Here is a 17141-nt window from a genome sequence, read left to right as displayed (position 1 = left end):
ACCAGCTGCAGTGAGCCGGGCAGATTAACAAACAAAAGGTTTGCCTAATAACAGTGGCCAAGTGATTCATCATTCTGCTAATGGATTCCCAAGAAGCTAGAGGAAATAATGGTACTAAGTTATTATGTTGGTCGACATGGATGCTATGTTAATAGAAAACCTCTAAAGCCTCAGTGACTTTGCAGCCTCTGAGAACCTCAGGACTTTTTACAATAGTCAGCTATTTCCCATTAAGTAGATTTTCAGAAAACTATCTCACCTGCAGCTCCCAAGGGGGTGTAAGACTCAGAACTTCCTAACACTTTGCTGGGTATTTCTGGGAGTATTTAGCTCCCTTACTTAAATAGCCAGTTATTTCTATTTATTAATGTCATGGACTGATGTTAAAGGATTGGGTAATATTCTATGCAATACTTAGATCAGTATCTGAGTCTTACTGGATATCTGTCATACCCTCAAAATCTATGGAGTTCCATCTTCAATAGATGCAATTTGCATTTTGCAATATCCACAGGCAATATACATTTCATTCTATGTATGCCAAGCACCTTATTTGCTGACAGCTACGCACAAAGCACAGTGCAATAATGTAATTTATAACTGGTCAGTAATTTCTGCAATGAGGGAGTTTCCAGATTTTCTATTCAGGTCCTTGTCTCTCCACTCACCCATCCACACTCAAAACCTGTCAGCCCATGTTCAGTGGTGCTTCACTTCTGAGGCTGGGGTAAAGTACAGAGCTTTGGTAGCACTTTAATTTGTTCTGGTAACACAATAATTTGAAATAAGGCTGCAGAGTAAATCATTTGAGTTCTGACAGTCCTTTAGTATCTTCCCATCTCCCCTTGGGCAAAGTGAAGGGCAGAAGGGCTCTCCTGTGGTTCAGGGAAAGGAATCCTTGAACATATCATGATTGTAGTACAACACAAAGCAAAACCCAAAAGGTAAGCCCTGGCCTGAGCGAGGATGAGCGTACTGAATTCAGAAAACAGTTTTGCAGGGTTGATTCTCCATACTTCAGTTCTTTGACCTCTACGCTGCAGCGAGGACTAAAACAATGCTGCGTGATCCCTCTTGTTTCGCACGGATCCTGTCACAAACATGGACTGTAGTAATTTCTGGTTACAGACGGCAGAGGTGTGGCTTGTTTTGACTGTTTTCATGAAGTTACACATCAAACTACTACAGGAATAAACACAATATCCTGTGTTTGTGATGAGAAACAATCACAGCAATGAGGGTTGGAGTGGCAGATCTGGGATCTGGGCGTACAGTTACTAAGTGCTTAAGTTATTCATTAGGATGAGCAGACAATAGATTCATAACCCTACTGCTACTTCACACAATAACCCTCTTGTTTGATGCGTATTCCCCAACAACCAATAAGCAATTCCTTTAATGTGCTTTTAATTGAGTCCCCCATCCTGACTCTCTCTCCATTTTTGTTACACAAAATGTTCTTAATGAAGATTCAAATCCCTACACATTAATTGCTTCCTTAACATGAAAAGTGCTGTAAAAGCGCAATGCGTTGTTATTTATTTGTGCAGTCTGATGAGATGTCTTGTCTGCTCACATGAAGCCTCACAGCTTCATGCTTGATGGGAAAACAAAACAGAATCTACACCGTGAGAAAAGGAGACAAGAATCATTTGACAGCTATCTCTGATCTGGTCCCATAGTTATGCTCATAAAAAGCGATCTTTCAAACCAAACGCTTCTGCTGCCCTGAAAAAGTTCCTCTTTGGGAACAAGAGATTTACCAAACCCTGCTGGTAATTCAAACTCTGACCCTTTCCCTCTTGCTGATGAGGGAAATGACAAGACAATTTTTGTTTCTGAAGAAGTTGTTTTGGAAAGGCTTTATGCCCTTCTGCCCACGTTGGAAAATACAGACAGTTGCATATATAGAAGGTTATGGAGATCATCAGGAGGGCAAGCAACACTGATAAAACAAATGCAACTGAAATCATTGGAGAGGAACTCACTGGATACATATTTCATCCAGGAAATCTCATTTATAGCTTAGAATTCTTTCTGGCTTTACATCATAGTCCAAGGCTTTGGATATCTGTGTTAGAGCTAATATGATATATATATTTATGTAAGCAAAATGTTGTGCAGTGCCATCTGCTTCACATGTGGAGAGCTCTGGTGTAAGAGGCTTCTGTACTTATTTTGCTTTGGTATAAATGCTGAAAGCTGTGAAGAGATAACTTATCTGCTGAAAAGAAAGATCATTTTCAGTGCAAACCTGAAAAGAAGCTGAAGGTTACATGTATCTCAGGCATAAATAAGGATTCTTCCCTTTGGTCCGCAGGGACTCTTGGGGAACCCCTGCACTTCTGTACAGCCCTTTTTGATTTAGCCAGTCAAAAGATTCAATACAAAGGTGCATGAAGCAAGAAGAGGCTGGTGCTTACCTGCAAGATATATGCAGCCAGTTCAAATACCACTTCACTGTCAACCTCAATGAGCTCCTAGGAGGGTGAAGAAAACAAAAAGAATTCAGTAACTTTGAGATCCTGCAAGAAGAAAATGCATCTCCTCCTGTCTACTGCAGAGTGAAGCACGTGGTGCCAGTTTTCTGCCCTGGCCAGGCTTCAAAGCAGGCCCTGTGCTCCTGGAGACCAAAGTGAGTCTGAACCTGCTCACTCAGATGTGGAGAAAGCCAAATATTCAGCATGACAGCCTGGCAAATGAAGCATAACTCAGTGTGGCATAAGGGGTTTCTTGGGAGGAAGGAGGAGAAGGCAGGTGGAATGGGGAGGATCAGGGTCATTTTTACTTTCAAGCATGATTTAGTAAAAGATAGTTTGGGAAATAAAGTTTTTTCTCCCCCCAGTTCTACCCATGCTTCAGGAAAACACAGTTTTGTCCTTGGCTCACAGAAGCATGGAAATGAGAAAATTTGTCTTCACTGAAGTGGTATCAAAGCCCTTGCAGAACCCCTCTGGCCCTTGTCCAGGGTAAACTCACAGGAAAATGAGCCATATTGCCTCTAACAGGACGGGAGCTCTGGTTTCAGCCCCTTCATGTCCCTGAGCATGGGGGTGGGGGTACTTTGAAAGCAAACTGTGAAAGCAAATCTTTCAGTAGATTTTCATTGCTCTACTCTATAGAATCTGGACCCCGACAAAAGTAATTTCTGAGGGTTAGGTGAAACTGTGAGCATTTTGCTTGGATGCTGCAGTCACAAGGACACTGCTGGCTGCATCCAATCCTCTCAGCGTTCTTCTGCTGCATCTGAAATAGCGGTCACAGGGCTATGCGGTTTGTGCACCGCTCCACTCTGAATGTGTGGGACAGACACATCATCAGGAATGCTTGGGAAGGGAGGCAGAAGCCATATGGCCAAGCATGCTCAAGTCCCAACCAATTTTGGCTTTTGGGAAGACAATGGGCTTTTGCTGATGCAGTTTAGGCCTCAGTTATGCAACTAGATCTCCCATGTGGCCACATACACATACATGCTTAGCTTACTCCTGTGGCTCTTCTGTTATATTTATTTAAACTGCTGTTTATAATATTTTATTTAATCTGGCAAGAAATGAGTTATCTAAATATAGATTGCTGCTGAGATCCGTGCTCCAGCCAAGTCAGGGCCACACCTCATTTACAAGCCACAATTGCTTTGGCTCGTCTCTGGCAAAATCAAAAACAAAGGGAACAAAACAGAGATTAAGATCCAGGTGTCTTTGACTTTCACCAGTGCCAGCTTTTTAAAATAAGCATTTCCCTCACCTCCTTCATAACAACTCCCTGGGGAGTGAAGACCAGCTCTGCTAAGGGCAATAAATACACCTCCCTCAGTTCAGCTAAACTGTGACTCACACAGGCACCTGCACTAACGAGGTACTTGTGCCAAGGGAAGCGGCTGGTGCGAGATATCCACGCAGCTGCAGGTTGGGGAAGTCAGGAGTGTCCCATAGCAAGGGGTGATGCAGAGCCTGAATGCCTGTCTCTCTGTGGTGCACTGGGCACAGCACACATGAGCCAGCCTCTACAAGCCCATGTCGATGTCGCGACAAGTCCACGCTAGTGGGGAGAGTGGGCCAGAAGCCATTCTCAGACCCTAAGGGTATGCAGCACAGAAAAACTCATGACTAAACACTCTTTCTCCCTCTCCCAGCCCCAAAGAGAGTTACCACAACTATACTGCCTTTCAGAAACAGGTGCACATCCTTGAACAGGCCTCCAGCAATGCCTGGGACAGGACTAGTTGGCACAGGACAAAACCTGTACCAGAGCATGTTAGTAATGAAACAGACTGACGGACAGTACCCAACACCAAGCCCTGCCTGGCCGGTAGTACAAATGTCTCTTCACTTTTCTGAGCAACACTGGCTGGGATGGTGCTGTGATAAAACTGGGGTGAGTGGGTCAATTGCAGGACTCATAGGAGTGGTCAGTACCCAACACAGAGCCAGCTGGCAGCCCAGGAGACCAGCAGCCTCATGCTGAAAGAGGCTGCTGACAACAAACTGCTATGCCCCAGTTTGTATTGCTAGTAGGAGTTGCCACAACCTCGGCGCAGCACTTTGCACTTGTATTTGTTGGGCCATATGAGTTTCTCCTGGGGCTGCTGCTTGAGCCTGTCTCGTCTCTTTGGATGGCATCCTGTCGCCCAGGTGCCACGACTGCACCACACAGCTTGGTACAAATGGTGCTATGAACTACATGTATCATACATAGCATGGCCTTTCCTGGCTGTGGGGAACCTAGGATGAAGTCATCTGTGAGAAGTCCAGTGAGAAAACTTTTTTGTGCAACAAGGAAACTTTCAAGGTTTGGGGACCTGCATGAACTTCCGGCTGCAGGGATGACAGGCAGTGAATGCCGCTCTCTACACCTAGAGATCCTTCCGTCCAAACATGCTGGCTGGCTGCTCACTTTGCGTCTGATCAGAGACTTTGTACCCAGCTTTCAAATTCAGCATCCTTTTTAATAGCATGGCATGGCTTACTGTGGCTGGAATCAGATGGAGAAGGACTCGGGGAGACTGGGAATCCAGCAGAGCTATTTATGGATGGAACTGACAGCTCGAATGTGCAAAGTAATGGTTTTAGGAGAGGTCAGATTAAAATAGATCAACCCAGATCTGTAGGCACTCTCCCCCCTCCTTCCCCCCCCTTTTTTTTTTCTTCTTTTTAAGCTTTATCCGGAAAATAAAAATAATTTAAAAAATAAGAACAACAGCAGAAGCTTTTCCTGGCAACACTCCAAAAAAGAACTTTTTCCCTTGTAACCAAAATGCGATGCTCTGAGCTCAGTGCTGGAGAGGGCTGACGAAGCACGTCTAATTGCAGCTCTGTCAGAGCGCGGAGCTCTGCCCTGCCCTTTCTCTGGACGCTGGGAAAAAAAAAAGAAAAAAACGGGCATTTGCCAGCTTCTCCTATCTAACCCTGCATTTTTGGACATGCAGAGTTAATCCTGGATTTTAGGATATGTGGAGATCAGGAAGCGAGGGCCAAGATTTGATATAAGCTTGTTGTCTGAGCAGTCGCTAACACACTGCTGGGAGGTTGCAAAGGCAGGCTGTGCAGGGAACCCCTCTCTCACGAAATCCTACAGAATTAACATCACGTACACGCATACAGCCACACGCCATCACACACCCCGACACCAGACACACGTGCGCACACAGCCTCACAGCTTCCATACGCACGTACGCAAATCACACGCACCCCCCCCCCCCCCCCCAACCCCCAACCCCCAACCCCCAACCCCCAACCCCAGAAGATGGCGCCCGTCCTCTTCCCGCGCGGCCGCTGCCGCCCTCTTCGGGCGGGAAAAGCTCCGGACTCCGCTCCCCCGCCGTGAGGGCTGACCTCGGCTGCTGCTCGTTACGAGCTCGTACGGCTTGCTTCTATAGTCATGCTACAGGTATTCAGTTCTGCAGCCAATGCAGATTGGGTCAGGGGATGCAGAACCACATGTCTCAGCCCACCCCCGGAGCTCCCAGAGTCCTTACCTTGTAGATGCAGGACTTGGCATTCAAGAAAAACAGCTCTATGGTGGCGTTGTCCTTTAGATAGGAGATGCTTTCAATGTAGAACCTGAAAAGAAAAGCAAAAGAGGTGAGATATGTGGGAGAACCGGGGTAGAACTTGAAAATACGTCCATTACTTGAAAAAAAAGTGGTTAGTGGAATCAGGATGGGTATGCAGAGAATGAAGTTTCTTTGTTCATGATGCAGATGGAGTGATGAAAGAGCCTGTGCTCTACCTGATGACTCAGCACCACCTCAGCCCAAAGCATCAAAGCAACTGGATCAGCAAGAGGATTATCTTGCTTCTAAAAAACCCTCTGCGTTGTCTTTAAACAATCCCTTATCTGTTTATTTTGTAAACTTCATTCTGTGTCACATTCTGGCATATTATCTTCATTCCTTTTCCTAATCTATTTCTGTGCCACCAATGTACACCTCATAAAATTTTCACTGCCAGAACTCCACTCCTGGGTTCCCTCCTGTTGACTTCAGCTCTGTGTAAGACAAATTTTAAAATTTCTTCTTGCTCTATTTTTGTGTTTAGCAGGCAGCAGCTATGGCTGCAGAGTAATTAACCAGCAATAGCTAAGGACCTTGCACTACTTACCAGTACCATGGGTATCAATGCTGGGGATGACAGTAATGTATTTCTTTTTGAGCAATGGCTGAGATGACTTCTCAGAACTCATTAAAAAGCTGCCTAGTCCAAACTCTGTGTCCAAAAAAACCCACCACTGCATTACCTGATTACCCCAAATGTTTGCAATTACATAGAAAGTTTATCTCACATATTAAACTGTTCAGTGTTTCATGTCTTGCTTGCTTCGAAACTTTGATCCTTCGGCAGTGAAATTTCTGAGAGTTTTGCCACCATCTCAACTAAACTCCAGCCCTTGTCACAATTCTGCATTGTGACCCTTGAGGTAAAAATGACAAGATAAAAGAAAGTGCCAGATATCTCAAGGTTAATAACTGACCATTTCACATGCGTATGTTGTGTATTTTAAGGATTCCATTAGCAACAGAGAAAGCCTGTTCAGTATGTGATCAAGGTGAATTTTACATTTAGTTTTTATTTTTAGTAAGAAATACATTTATCTGCCCACTTCATTTCAGGGAGATCTTTTAGTTGCATTTCAGTGGCAACAATGTTCCTTACATAAATTCCAATACTATCATGCGTTGTCAGAAGGAATTAGGATAGGGAAAGTGCCGGGGAAATGCTGTCTGCATTAGGAACTTAAAAAAAAACAGTGAGATACCTTAGAAAACTGGGTAGAGACACAGAGTCCAGTTACAGAGAAATCTATTCCACTTACTCCCGACTCCAGTGTCTAGCAGGGGAGCTGTGGGCTGCTGAAACTCCTGGGGCTTCACACAAACACTAAAAGGATTGTCCATGTTGAGCTATTTGCAGAACAGGGGGCTTTAAACGGGACCTTCTTATGGGTGAAGTTCAGAGCTTTGCAGTGCTCCTAGGTGTCTTCTGAAGACCCTTCAAAACAGTTTATTTCCTGACCAACTGCTTATTGTAGTGAAACATTTTGAGCTCCTCCGCTGAAGTGTTCCTGCTATTACCTTTCCTCTTCACCCTCTAGAAAAATTCAAATGAGAAATTGAAAAAAAAAAAAAGCAAAAAAATAAGCAAAAGAAAAGAAAACAAAATGGAAAAAAGACAGCTGAATGTAGGATCGTTAAGGATGAAAAAAAAAAGAAAAAAGCACTTTTTTTTCCTCTAGTTTTCACTGGGTTTCACCTCCTGTCCTTGAAACCTTTTTTTGTTCTTGGCAAATAAAAATACACTTGGCTCCTGAAATGCAACAAGGATGCTGCATTAAAAAGCCGCCTTCTTGCTAGATCTGCTTTCTTGAGTGCAGCTGGCTTTCCATCTGCTGAATTCAGGGAGAAAAATGGCATTTTTACACTTATTCTTAAAGAACCTCCTCTGCTTATCAGCGCTACCAGTTCTCTCCTGGTTATGATTCTGGAATCTTTAATTTGAAGGGCAGAATAAGCAGGAATGTTTATTTCATTTTCAAACCCAGTGAAGGTTATCAGGAACGTTTTTTGTTTCATCAGCAGATGGAATGAGACCATCCTCCTCATCACTAGAGGGCAATATTGCATTTCTTAAGGCTGCAAGGATCTTTCCCAGGGCTTTCCACACATGCACAGATCATTTTCTGTACAAAATCAAGTCCCTCAGAGCACAGAGCTTACACATGATACTTCACAAAGAAGACGCAATTCTCAAGTGATCTCTGGAGTGCAAGGTGTGCTGGGGAGCTACTGGCTCTCATGCATGCACCCAGGCAAATATAAAGCATGTGCACCAGGAAATTGGTGTGATACTTTCAAAAAAGAAGAAAAAGAGATTTGCAGAGAGAACTCTTATGAGATTTGCTGTGTGGCAGGCTCAGAAATCCTGAACTGGAGTAGACTCTCTTAAATGTACAGCTGGCACTGAAGCAACAGAAAGAGGAGGGAAATATGTTTTTTTGCACTAATTGTAACTCTCTCTCCAACCTCCTCTTGTTACTACATTTTCCAAACATGGTGTAAGAAACTGCACTTAAAAATGGTCCATGTCAGTGCCTAAGGAGGCAGGAAGAAGAATCTAGGAATGAATTAATCAAGAAATCTGTGTTAAATTCCTGACTGTGACACAGATTTACTTCATGACCTTCAGCAAATCATGTAGCTGACTGGGGCTGCTGGGCTGTATTTAGGAAATACTCCACCCTCCTCTGACCCCCTGTGTCTGTTTTGCCTATTAAGATTATAAGCCAATTCTTATTGCATATTTCAAGATCATCAGTTTTAAGAGGTAACTATTAGCTTTCTGTTGAGGACTCCTAAGAGAGCAGCATTCCTCCACGAGTTGAGAAGATGAAATATGCGGGAACTGATGGGCTGGGCAGAGACGCAGGCAGTGCAGTGTGTCTGACACCTTAGCTCTGCTACTGACATCTCCTGCAATACAACCAACAAACAGCACTGCCTCAGACTGCTCCTATGAGAAGTTCTCTGATAGCCATCAACAGTTGCGATGAGAAATTAGGTGTGTGCGTGAAGGGAGAAAGCTCCACAAGATTATGTGAACATAAAAACCAGAGAAATCATTTTTTAAAAGGTTTCAGAGGTAAAGAAGGAAGCTCAGCCAATGTTAATCTATTTCTGTGTTACCCATAATCTCCCCTCTGTGGTCCCAGTCACTTACAATTCATCAAATATATTTTCTAAGCATTAATTAAATGAACCAGTGAATATTGTGCTGGATAATGAACACAAAGTGCCTATCTTGACTGCTCCCTCTCAACAGCAGGAAGGTAGCGAGCACTGCAGAAGGAATCTTACAAGATTTTAGAAGCTATTGCATCTGAGACATTTAAATCTTTCAGCTGCAAGGACATGCCTTGTACTATATTAATTATATATTAAGTGCTGGTTAACTGGCAACTTGCTCTAAGACAGCTTAAGCTCCCTTATGCTGTGATGAATGGCAATTTCCATCTCAATCAGTCAAGTAGAGACATTTATGCAGTGGTGCTGGTGAGAAGCAACAGTAGAAACTCTTGATCCTTGGGTAACAGGACATTGGCATTGCTGCAAGTTCTTCCTTGTGCTGCACATTTGCCCACCTTTGGCTTGCAGCAGAGAGAAATGCCCAAAGTTTGACTGACCATACTGGCTCTTCAGGAGCTAAGAATCCCCTATCAGTGGTGTATCTGCACAAGGATAAATTAGGCATTGGTAGAAAAGGTGCATCACAGCTAGTACTTTGTTTCTGCAGTGGACATAGAAGACCTCAGGATTGTCAGGGAAGCATCTTCCTGAGCTGGTGATGTCTTTATATGGTCAGTGAGCATCAATGGCAGAAGAGAATTCTCCTGGCCCTTCTGAACTCAGTACGTGGCACAGTCTCAGAGAAATTAGCTCTGTGATCCTACATGGTTCCTTCAGGCTTATATTCATGTGTCCTTTGCACATAGTCATGACTCGTTTATCAGAAAGACGAGTTTGATGCTCACTTGCTTTAGCAGCAGAGCTGAATTGACCAGCACTCCCAGTTTCTACACAGCAAAAGAAACTACTGAATAAAAAGTATTTGGCATTTCCCTAATGCTCAGCTCTAGACGCAGCCCCTCAACAAGAACTTGGTGATCTGTTGTGTGGAATGGACCAGGCTCTGACCTCTGCAAATGTAGAGTTGCAGCATGAAAGATCATAAACCAAGCAGAATCTGCCAAAAGTTAACAATGTTTTACCATGGTCAGAATGACCAGTGACCTTGACTGATAACAGTGTCACACTGCCAAACTAAAAAAGAAAAAAAAACAACAAACAGATTGAGTATCCCAAGTATCTGTTCTCTCTTCTGTTGAAAATATTTCTTTTTCTATGAAAAATGAAAATAAAGGGTAAAGCCAGATTTCATGGAAGATGTCAAAATGAAGCAAAAGGTTGTTGGTTTTGATGTGTTATCACCTTACCCCTGGGTGGGAAATGTGCTCAGACCCAAGAGAAGTGATGGGCAGGTGATGCTCCCGTGTCCTTCCCAGCTGCCTGACTCCATTGTGGTTAGGATGCAGGACAGAGCTGTCATCATTGCTCCGTGGCTCTGTCAATGGGCTGTCTCTTATTTCATTGTTCAAAGCAGTGGCTAAAGGAGAAGACCCCCCTTTTGTCTCATCCATCCTGGGGTCTGGCTCATTATCCCTCACTACGTCATTTAAAACCTCAGAGGATAATGTGAAAAATATGAGGCCATTAGCTAACCAGGAGAAGAAAAATCACATGCACCAGTATAATGAACTTAAATGCAGATGTCATTATGTCCACTGTCTCATGCTAAATGAGTATTCTAAGCAACTCAGGCAGTAAAACTCCTTTTATGTTCCAGTCCTGTTTGCTAATAGTCATGGGTGCATACTTTATGTGCTGACACTTAAAGCAGACAATGGTCATGCTAAATAGTTGGCCTGTTAAGTAATCAGCCAAGAGTGAAAATCACAGATACTAAAAAGCCTAATTTACCTCCCTCCTGCATTAATTTTAATTCTGATCCCATCTTCTGCTGCCTGTGCTTGTGACATGCTCAGGTCCCCCTTGCTCACCATCAGAGACTGGACGGGGTGCAGCAAGAGAGTCCTATGTTGATTTCTGTTTTGTTGCAGGGAAGCCAAAACCCTGAAAGTGAACGTGATTTCAGGAAGATGTAGAATTCTGGCTAACAAAGCTGTGGATGTTGTTCAACCTGGGCATATTCTGTACTTGTAATGTAGTGTTAGAGTCATGGTTCAGTGGTAGACTTGGCAGTGCCAGGTCAGTGGCTGGGTTTGGTGATCTTAGAGAGCTTTTCCAACCCAAATGATTGTAGGATTCTCTTCTCTCTCCTCTCCACAATCACTTTTCTGTGCAGGTGCTTGCACCTTTTCCTACTGCCCATCCACATTTCTCCATATTTTTAAGAGAGCAGTCCACTGAACTCCTGGAAAACTCATAAGGTATTTAACCATACCTGTGCCTCACCTTCTCCATTTACAAAAAACTAAGGAATCTGCTTTGGAGTGCATAAGGCTCCAGCTGTTTTCTAGGCTATATATCCTGAGAGTTTGCAAACTGAGTGTTCTGTATCAACACAGAGAGGCAAGGGAATCAAGGTAGCAGTATAGACACATTCCTCCCTGATGCATGGTTACAGCATCATATATCACACGAAAAGACACTGATATCAGAACAGCAAGTCCTGTTCATGCCTCTCAGGTGCAGACCAGGCCTGACAAGAACATAAAAGCAACAGCCAGCTCAGAATATTTTTTTGCACATTGCTTCACCCTGAAATGTCCTGTAGAGCTTAGCTTGGCAGAGAAGTTCAGCTTTGTACAAAGAAGGCTATTGCAGCTCCACTTGGCTTGGAATTATGTGGCTTTTTGCCCCAAGTGTGAGGTGAGAGCAGTGATCAAATCACAGCCAGCACTGCCTTCTTCCCCCCCTCCCCTCCTTTCTCAGCCACCAGGGAATTTCCCCACTCTCCTGAGCTCTAGTGCAGCTCTGAGTGCTCTGCCATCCTTACCAAGAGTGACATCTTGGCTAGTAGAGGCAACTTGCTGGGTGGATTTTCTTGCATAACCCCATCCACCCGTATCTGTGGGATATCTTTCAGTTCAGGCTCTTGAACCAGTTTAGGAGTAGAAAACCTCTCCAGCCATTCCACTGTTATCAGCAGCACAGAAAGGTACAATTTGGATGTGAAAGTTGGCATGGAATTTACTTACTCACTGCATCTACCCTTCCAGCACTGTGTTCAATGCCACTGTGATTGAACTTCTCATAGCAGACTTTTCTGCTTGCTTCACTGGTGACAGCAAATCACACCCACTAGTGAGAGTATAAATGCACAAATTGCAGTGAAAATGGAAATGATGTCTGTATGACTTTGACCCAGTTGGAGAATCTGTATGTAGGCATTAACATAACTATTGCTCCTTGATCCAAATTAGGTACAAGTCCTACATTGACAGTATCCATCATTTTTGCATAGTACCTATCATGCTGTCTAAATGCTTGCCAAAATTAGACAAGACAATGCTTCCAGCATCAATGCATTCAAAATGTGGCTCAACACAACAATTTCTTAGAATGTTGATTTTCCTGTCCCTGAGGTGGCTGCATGCAAAAGAAAAACAGCTTATCCCCTTCTCTAAACACAGCACACTTATACAAATATATCCCTAGTTAAGCAGAAAACAGAAATAATATTATGGGACTCAAGAGCCAGACTGCTATTAAGATGTGTGTGTAATGGATGGCTTAGCTCAGAGCTGTGTGCTAAGTAGCAGAACCCCATTAGTTCCCTTCCTCAACCAAAGGTCAGACTTCACACAAGTAAATCTTCCAACTGGACAGAAGTTTCTCATATCTCTAAAGAGACTCCAAGGAGCAAAGCCTCCCCACAAGGCAATTTATTACACCTTCCCCCTGTTGAACAGAGCAGGGGGCCACCCTGAGAAGGCTGCAATAAATTGTCTGCAGGGAGCCTTGTCTTCCAGCACAAACAAGATCTGAGTGGCTGTATTTATACTCTGCAACTGGGTGGGAGGAAGGGGTTTGCAGATCTTTCCCCTCAGCATGCATACAGCTGATGCACATCAACCAGCCAGATTAATGCTGTGCAGAGAGATCTGGCTTATGGCTCAGCTTTGCCAGGATTTTTAGACAGAAGCCCTGAAAGCCAGCTTGGTTGTGCTGGGCTGGTTATATAGAGTTAAAATTCTGCTTTTTGCTACCTTTTCTACAGTATCTCAGCAATGCACTGAGCTGCAGAAATATAATGTGAGTGGGAGATGGCTGTTGTAGGCGAATGCGGGACCCCCCCACGGGAGGGGTCTCCTCATATATAACATAAACTGCTATAAACTGGGAGCCCGGCGCAGTGAGTTAGTGTCCCTGTGCTGGTAATGAGAGCAGGTGTGAGAGACAGCTCAAAGAGGAGAGAGCATCTCAAGGGAATTAAACATCTAAGGGCAGTTCTCTGGACACTCCCGGAATGATCAAACCCCATGGCAAAGTGGGGTCCAGCACTACCTTCCTTGCAGCTTCCCATGCAAAGAGACCCAGAAAGAGCAAAGTAGAACAATTTGTGTATATATGATTTTTCCTCAGCACCTTCTGTCAAGTGCTAACAGGTGTGATGGAGCATGCCCATGAGTGACAGCAAATCTTGTCACTTCTCTCTCCCTCCCCTGCCTGCAGAATTGATGTATTTCACAATGCTTTCAGGCCTGTCTCCCCATTTCTTGGAAAATCCTGTCTGACACCATGGGAAGGAGAGAGAGGGATGTTCCCTCTCCCTCTTTGGAGGGGAGAGAGAGTAGCTGGTGATTTGGGGGCAGGATCCCTCTGCCACCAGCTCTCTTCCCTCCTCTTGGCCTCAACTTCCTGCTGGCTTTCTCTCATTCCACCTGCTTTGCCTTGGGATACACTCAGAGGTCCTACAGCTTGTCCATTTCCTTTTGTTTTCTTCCTGGAGCAAGGTAATGGAGACCCACAAACACCTCTGGTGAGGAAAGTTATAGATGGAGGAACATAGGGCACTATGTGCAAGACAAATAAACTGCACTGTTTAATTTGGTGTGGTCTGTTCAATTCTTCCTGCCCCAGCAGCCTGCTGTCATCACTACCCCCTAATCTGATTTCTTGGGATCAAGTGGAGCTGGCTGGAAATAAGTGTAGCACACAGAGCATTGGTGTGTGAGTGAAGTGGGCAGGTTGTGAGCAGCATTCCATGGAACTACACCCCATACATGTCTTCTGGCTAATACAGAAGGCAGCAATGTATTTTGGCAGCCAGCTGTAAGATCCACCTAGCCCTATGTACAATCTGCATTAGCAAACACTGTCTCCCTTTCTTCCAGGGTTTGTTATTTCCAAATGGACTACAGTTCCTTTTATTTTTAACATTAGTCCTTTTCATAGAATCATAGAATCACCAAGATTAGAAAAGTCCTTCAAGAGGTCCATTTCTACCCAGGTAGCCAGGCAGAGCTCTGCAGATAGAGAACACCTCCTCAGCCCTGTCTAGGCCAACCATAATCTGAATTTATAGGCTGCAGTTGTAGTACACATTGAAGATTCAGCAGATGAGAAGAGGCAGATACAATCAGAGAAGTGAAGTAGCTGTTTTAGAGTATGACTTACTGAATTCCAAAGTAGTCATCTAGAATCAGGTCAGAGGAATTGTTCCTAAAAAGTGCCTATTACTGGGAAGAGGCTCTGGTAATCAATCCTCATACAGAATAGTTGACCAGATAAATGTCTCAGGTTGTTGAGGCGAGTCCCATCTCAGACTTCTTCCCACCTGCCTTAGATTGAGGCCATGGATGGCGCACACAAAGCTGTATTCCTTCAGGTTAAAGTGAACAGCAGTGTTGCACCCTGTGTTCCAGTGCTGGCCCCTTAAGGCCACTATGTTCTCTAGTAACTGTGGTGAAATGGCAGAGGGTCTGGGTTCAGTATTAAGGGACTTGAGCCCCTACAGCTCCTATGCTGACTTCAGCTTGGCCAGTGTATATGAACACATGCCAGATGTTGCTGGACACAGACATTCCTCAGTGGGAATACTGCAGGGCCATAGAGACAAATTCACTGCCCCGCAGCGTATTTGAGTATTGAAGATTTACTTAACATTCTTTCCTGACTTTCTGGAAGAAAAGCCATTCTACATGAGAGTAGCACTGATTCAGCGTGACGACTTCTGCAGTGAGCTGTCACTGTCTAACTGGTGGAGCTACCCTGAGAATGGGTACATGCATTCCTAGGAGAAGATCCACCGGTGAAGTGAATTTTATTTGCTGAGCTTGTTCATATAAAGTAACAGCATGACAAACACCCAGAAGATAAAGAAATCAGACTCATGCTGATGGTTCCCTAGCTAAAGATTGCTAATCCCACAAGGCCATTGTTTGAGGATGAGAATTCACTGCAAAGCTGAGCCAACTTTGCTTTCCGTGAACAAACAGCATGACTATGCTCCAGTCCTTTCTCACTTCAAAGATTTATACAGAAGGAGAAATTTTGCCTTTCTTCTGCCCATGTGAACCAGAGCAAAATGCCTCCTTTCCTGTCTAAAGCATAGCAACCTTTATCTGAACTCCTGATACCTTTGCTTTCCTTTGACCTCTTTGCTGCCTGGGTCTCTGCTCTTTACTTAGGTTCCTGCCTTTTGCTGTGCAGCTCATGTTGTGAGGTACAGTTTCACTGTCCTCCTCTGATCTCAGAACACTCCTGTAAAATCAATCAAACAACCCCTCATTCCTTCATCGCAAAGAGGAGGCAGGGAATGAATTTCACCCACAATCAAGTGACCAGCGCTTTAGAAAGCCACCCAAGAAGCTAATTCAGAGATGAGAACTAACAGCACTCCCATCTCATTGTCAGTTGTCCTACCTCCCCTGCAAGACACATGGCACTCCCTCTTGCTTTCATGTACAGCTTTAAAACCATATAAATAGATACTAGCAAAGTCTCATAAAATAGTAGTGCACAACTGCCATGGTCCAGTTCACAGCTGCCCAAGCAACCGGGATTGCTTCCTAGATTCCTGTGTTGTTCTCAGTGGAAAGATCCAGAGAAGCACTAGATGACAACAAAAAGAGAGGCTACAGTTAGTTATGCAAGTGTCTGAGGGCAGTAGCCTTGCTCTCTGAACTAATGCTAAGGATGTCCTTATAAAACCCTCCTTTGATAGCATTGTGAAATTTTTGGTCTTCAATTACAGAAGAGAGTAAAGACACCAGACGTCAGTGCTCAGCAATACCAAACTCAAAGGAAATGTGTGACAAAAGACAAAGCTTTAACAGTGCTGCAGAGATTTTAGGAAGGGAGGAGAATTTCACTCTGTGAAGCTTGTGGAATTTCTTATTTGCATCAAGGTTCTTCCAAGAAACCTTGATTTAAAAGGTGTCTTTTGGCTTAAATGCATATTTAGTGTAATCTCAATGGCAGGCATGTTGCCCATCAACAGTGCTGCAGGCAAGTTAAGGCTAAAATCAATCTGATAGTCACATAAAAGGTGAAAATTGTTCCTGCATAGGTTCTCCTCTTCACAAACTACCATTTACTGTTCTTGCCTGAGGCCTCATGTCTTCAGTTGTTACCCAGTGTGGTTGATTTGTACATTTACTTAGATTTGAAGAAAAAACCCACATGATTACTAAATCCTGATACAGTTTTCTCTGCAAAGAACATCTGGCACATCTAGTTACTTGAATTACTCTTTCCCCAGTTGGGACTCCTGGCTCCAAGCTAAGCTCTCCTTGCTGCAGTTCTTGAGACATGCACTGCGAGGAATGTACCTACAGGCACAGGTAGCCCCTTACCAATGATGCAGTAGGTTTCATGGACACCTGATTCCTTAAAAATTATCACATTTCTAACTCTTTAGGGAATAGCATTACTTATCTCTGCTTTCCACATCATGGTGGCAGGTCATTTTTGTTTATGATCTGGGCATGGATGGTTTTGTAAGCCACTGTGCACCCCTGGACTATCAAAACTGGTTGCTCTCTTCACAACCTTTTCTCCAGTCCTGGCATTAGTTCTGAAGCCAGAAGTCAAACCACTGGGTGAAAGATATGTGAGGCTTTTC

General features: G+C 44.0%; 1 protein-coding gene across 2 annotated transcripts in view; it reads right to left on the bottom strand.

The window, feature by feature from the left end:
• The window catches only part of FRMD4A (FERM domain containing 4A), a gene marked incomplete at both ends in the record, with an annotated part of 350711 nt that overhangs the window by 65246 nt on the left and 268324 nt on the right, over window positions 1-17141 (bottom strand). For both annotated transcript variants that reach the window (XM_079548504.1, XM_079548503.1), the window contains 2 exons: window positions 2424-2480; window positions 5975-6059. In XM_079548504.1, the coding sequence (XP_079404630.1) occupies window positions 2424-2480; window positions 5975-6059 (142 nt within the window). The remainder of the gene's footprint in view (window positions 1-2423; window positions 2481-5974; window positions 6060-17141) is intronic.

Source organism: Tetrao urogallus (assembly GCF_951394365.1).
Source record: "Tetrao urogallus genome assembly, chromosome: 1".
In the NCBI taxonomy this organism is placed as follows: domain Eukaryota; kingdom Metazoa; phylum Chordata; class Aves; order Galliformes; family Phasianidae; genus Tetrao; species Tetrao urogallus.
Note: the sequence above shows the minus strand (reverse complement) of the source record. Positions and strands in the feature narration are given on the sequence as shown.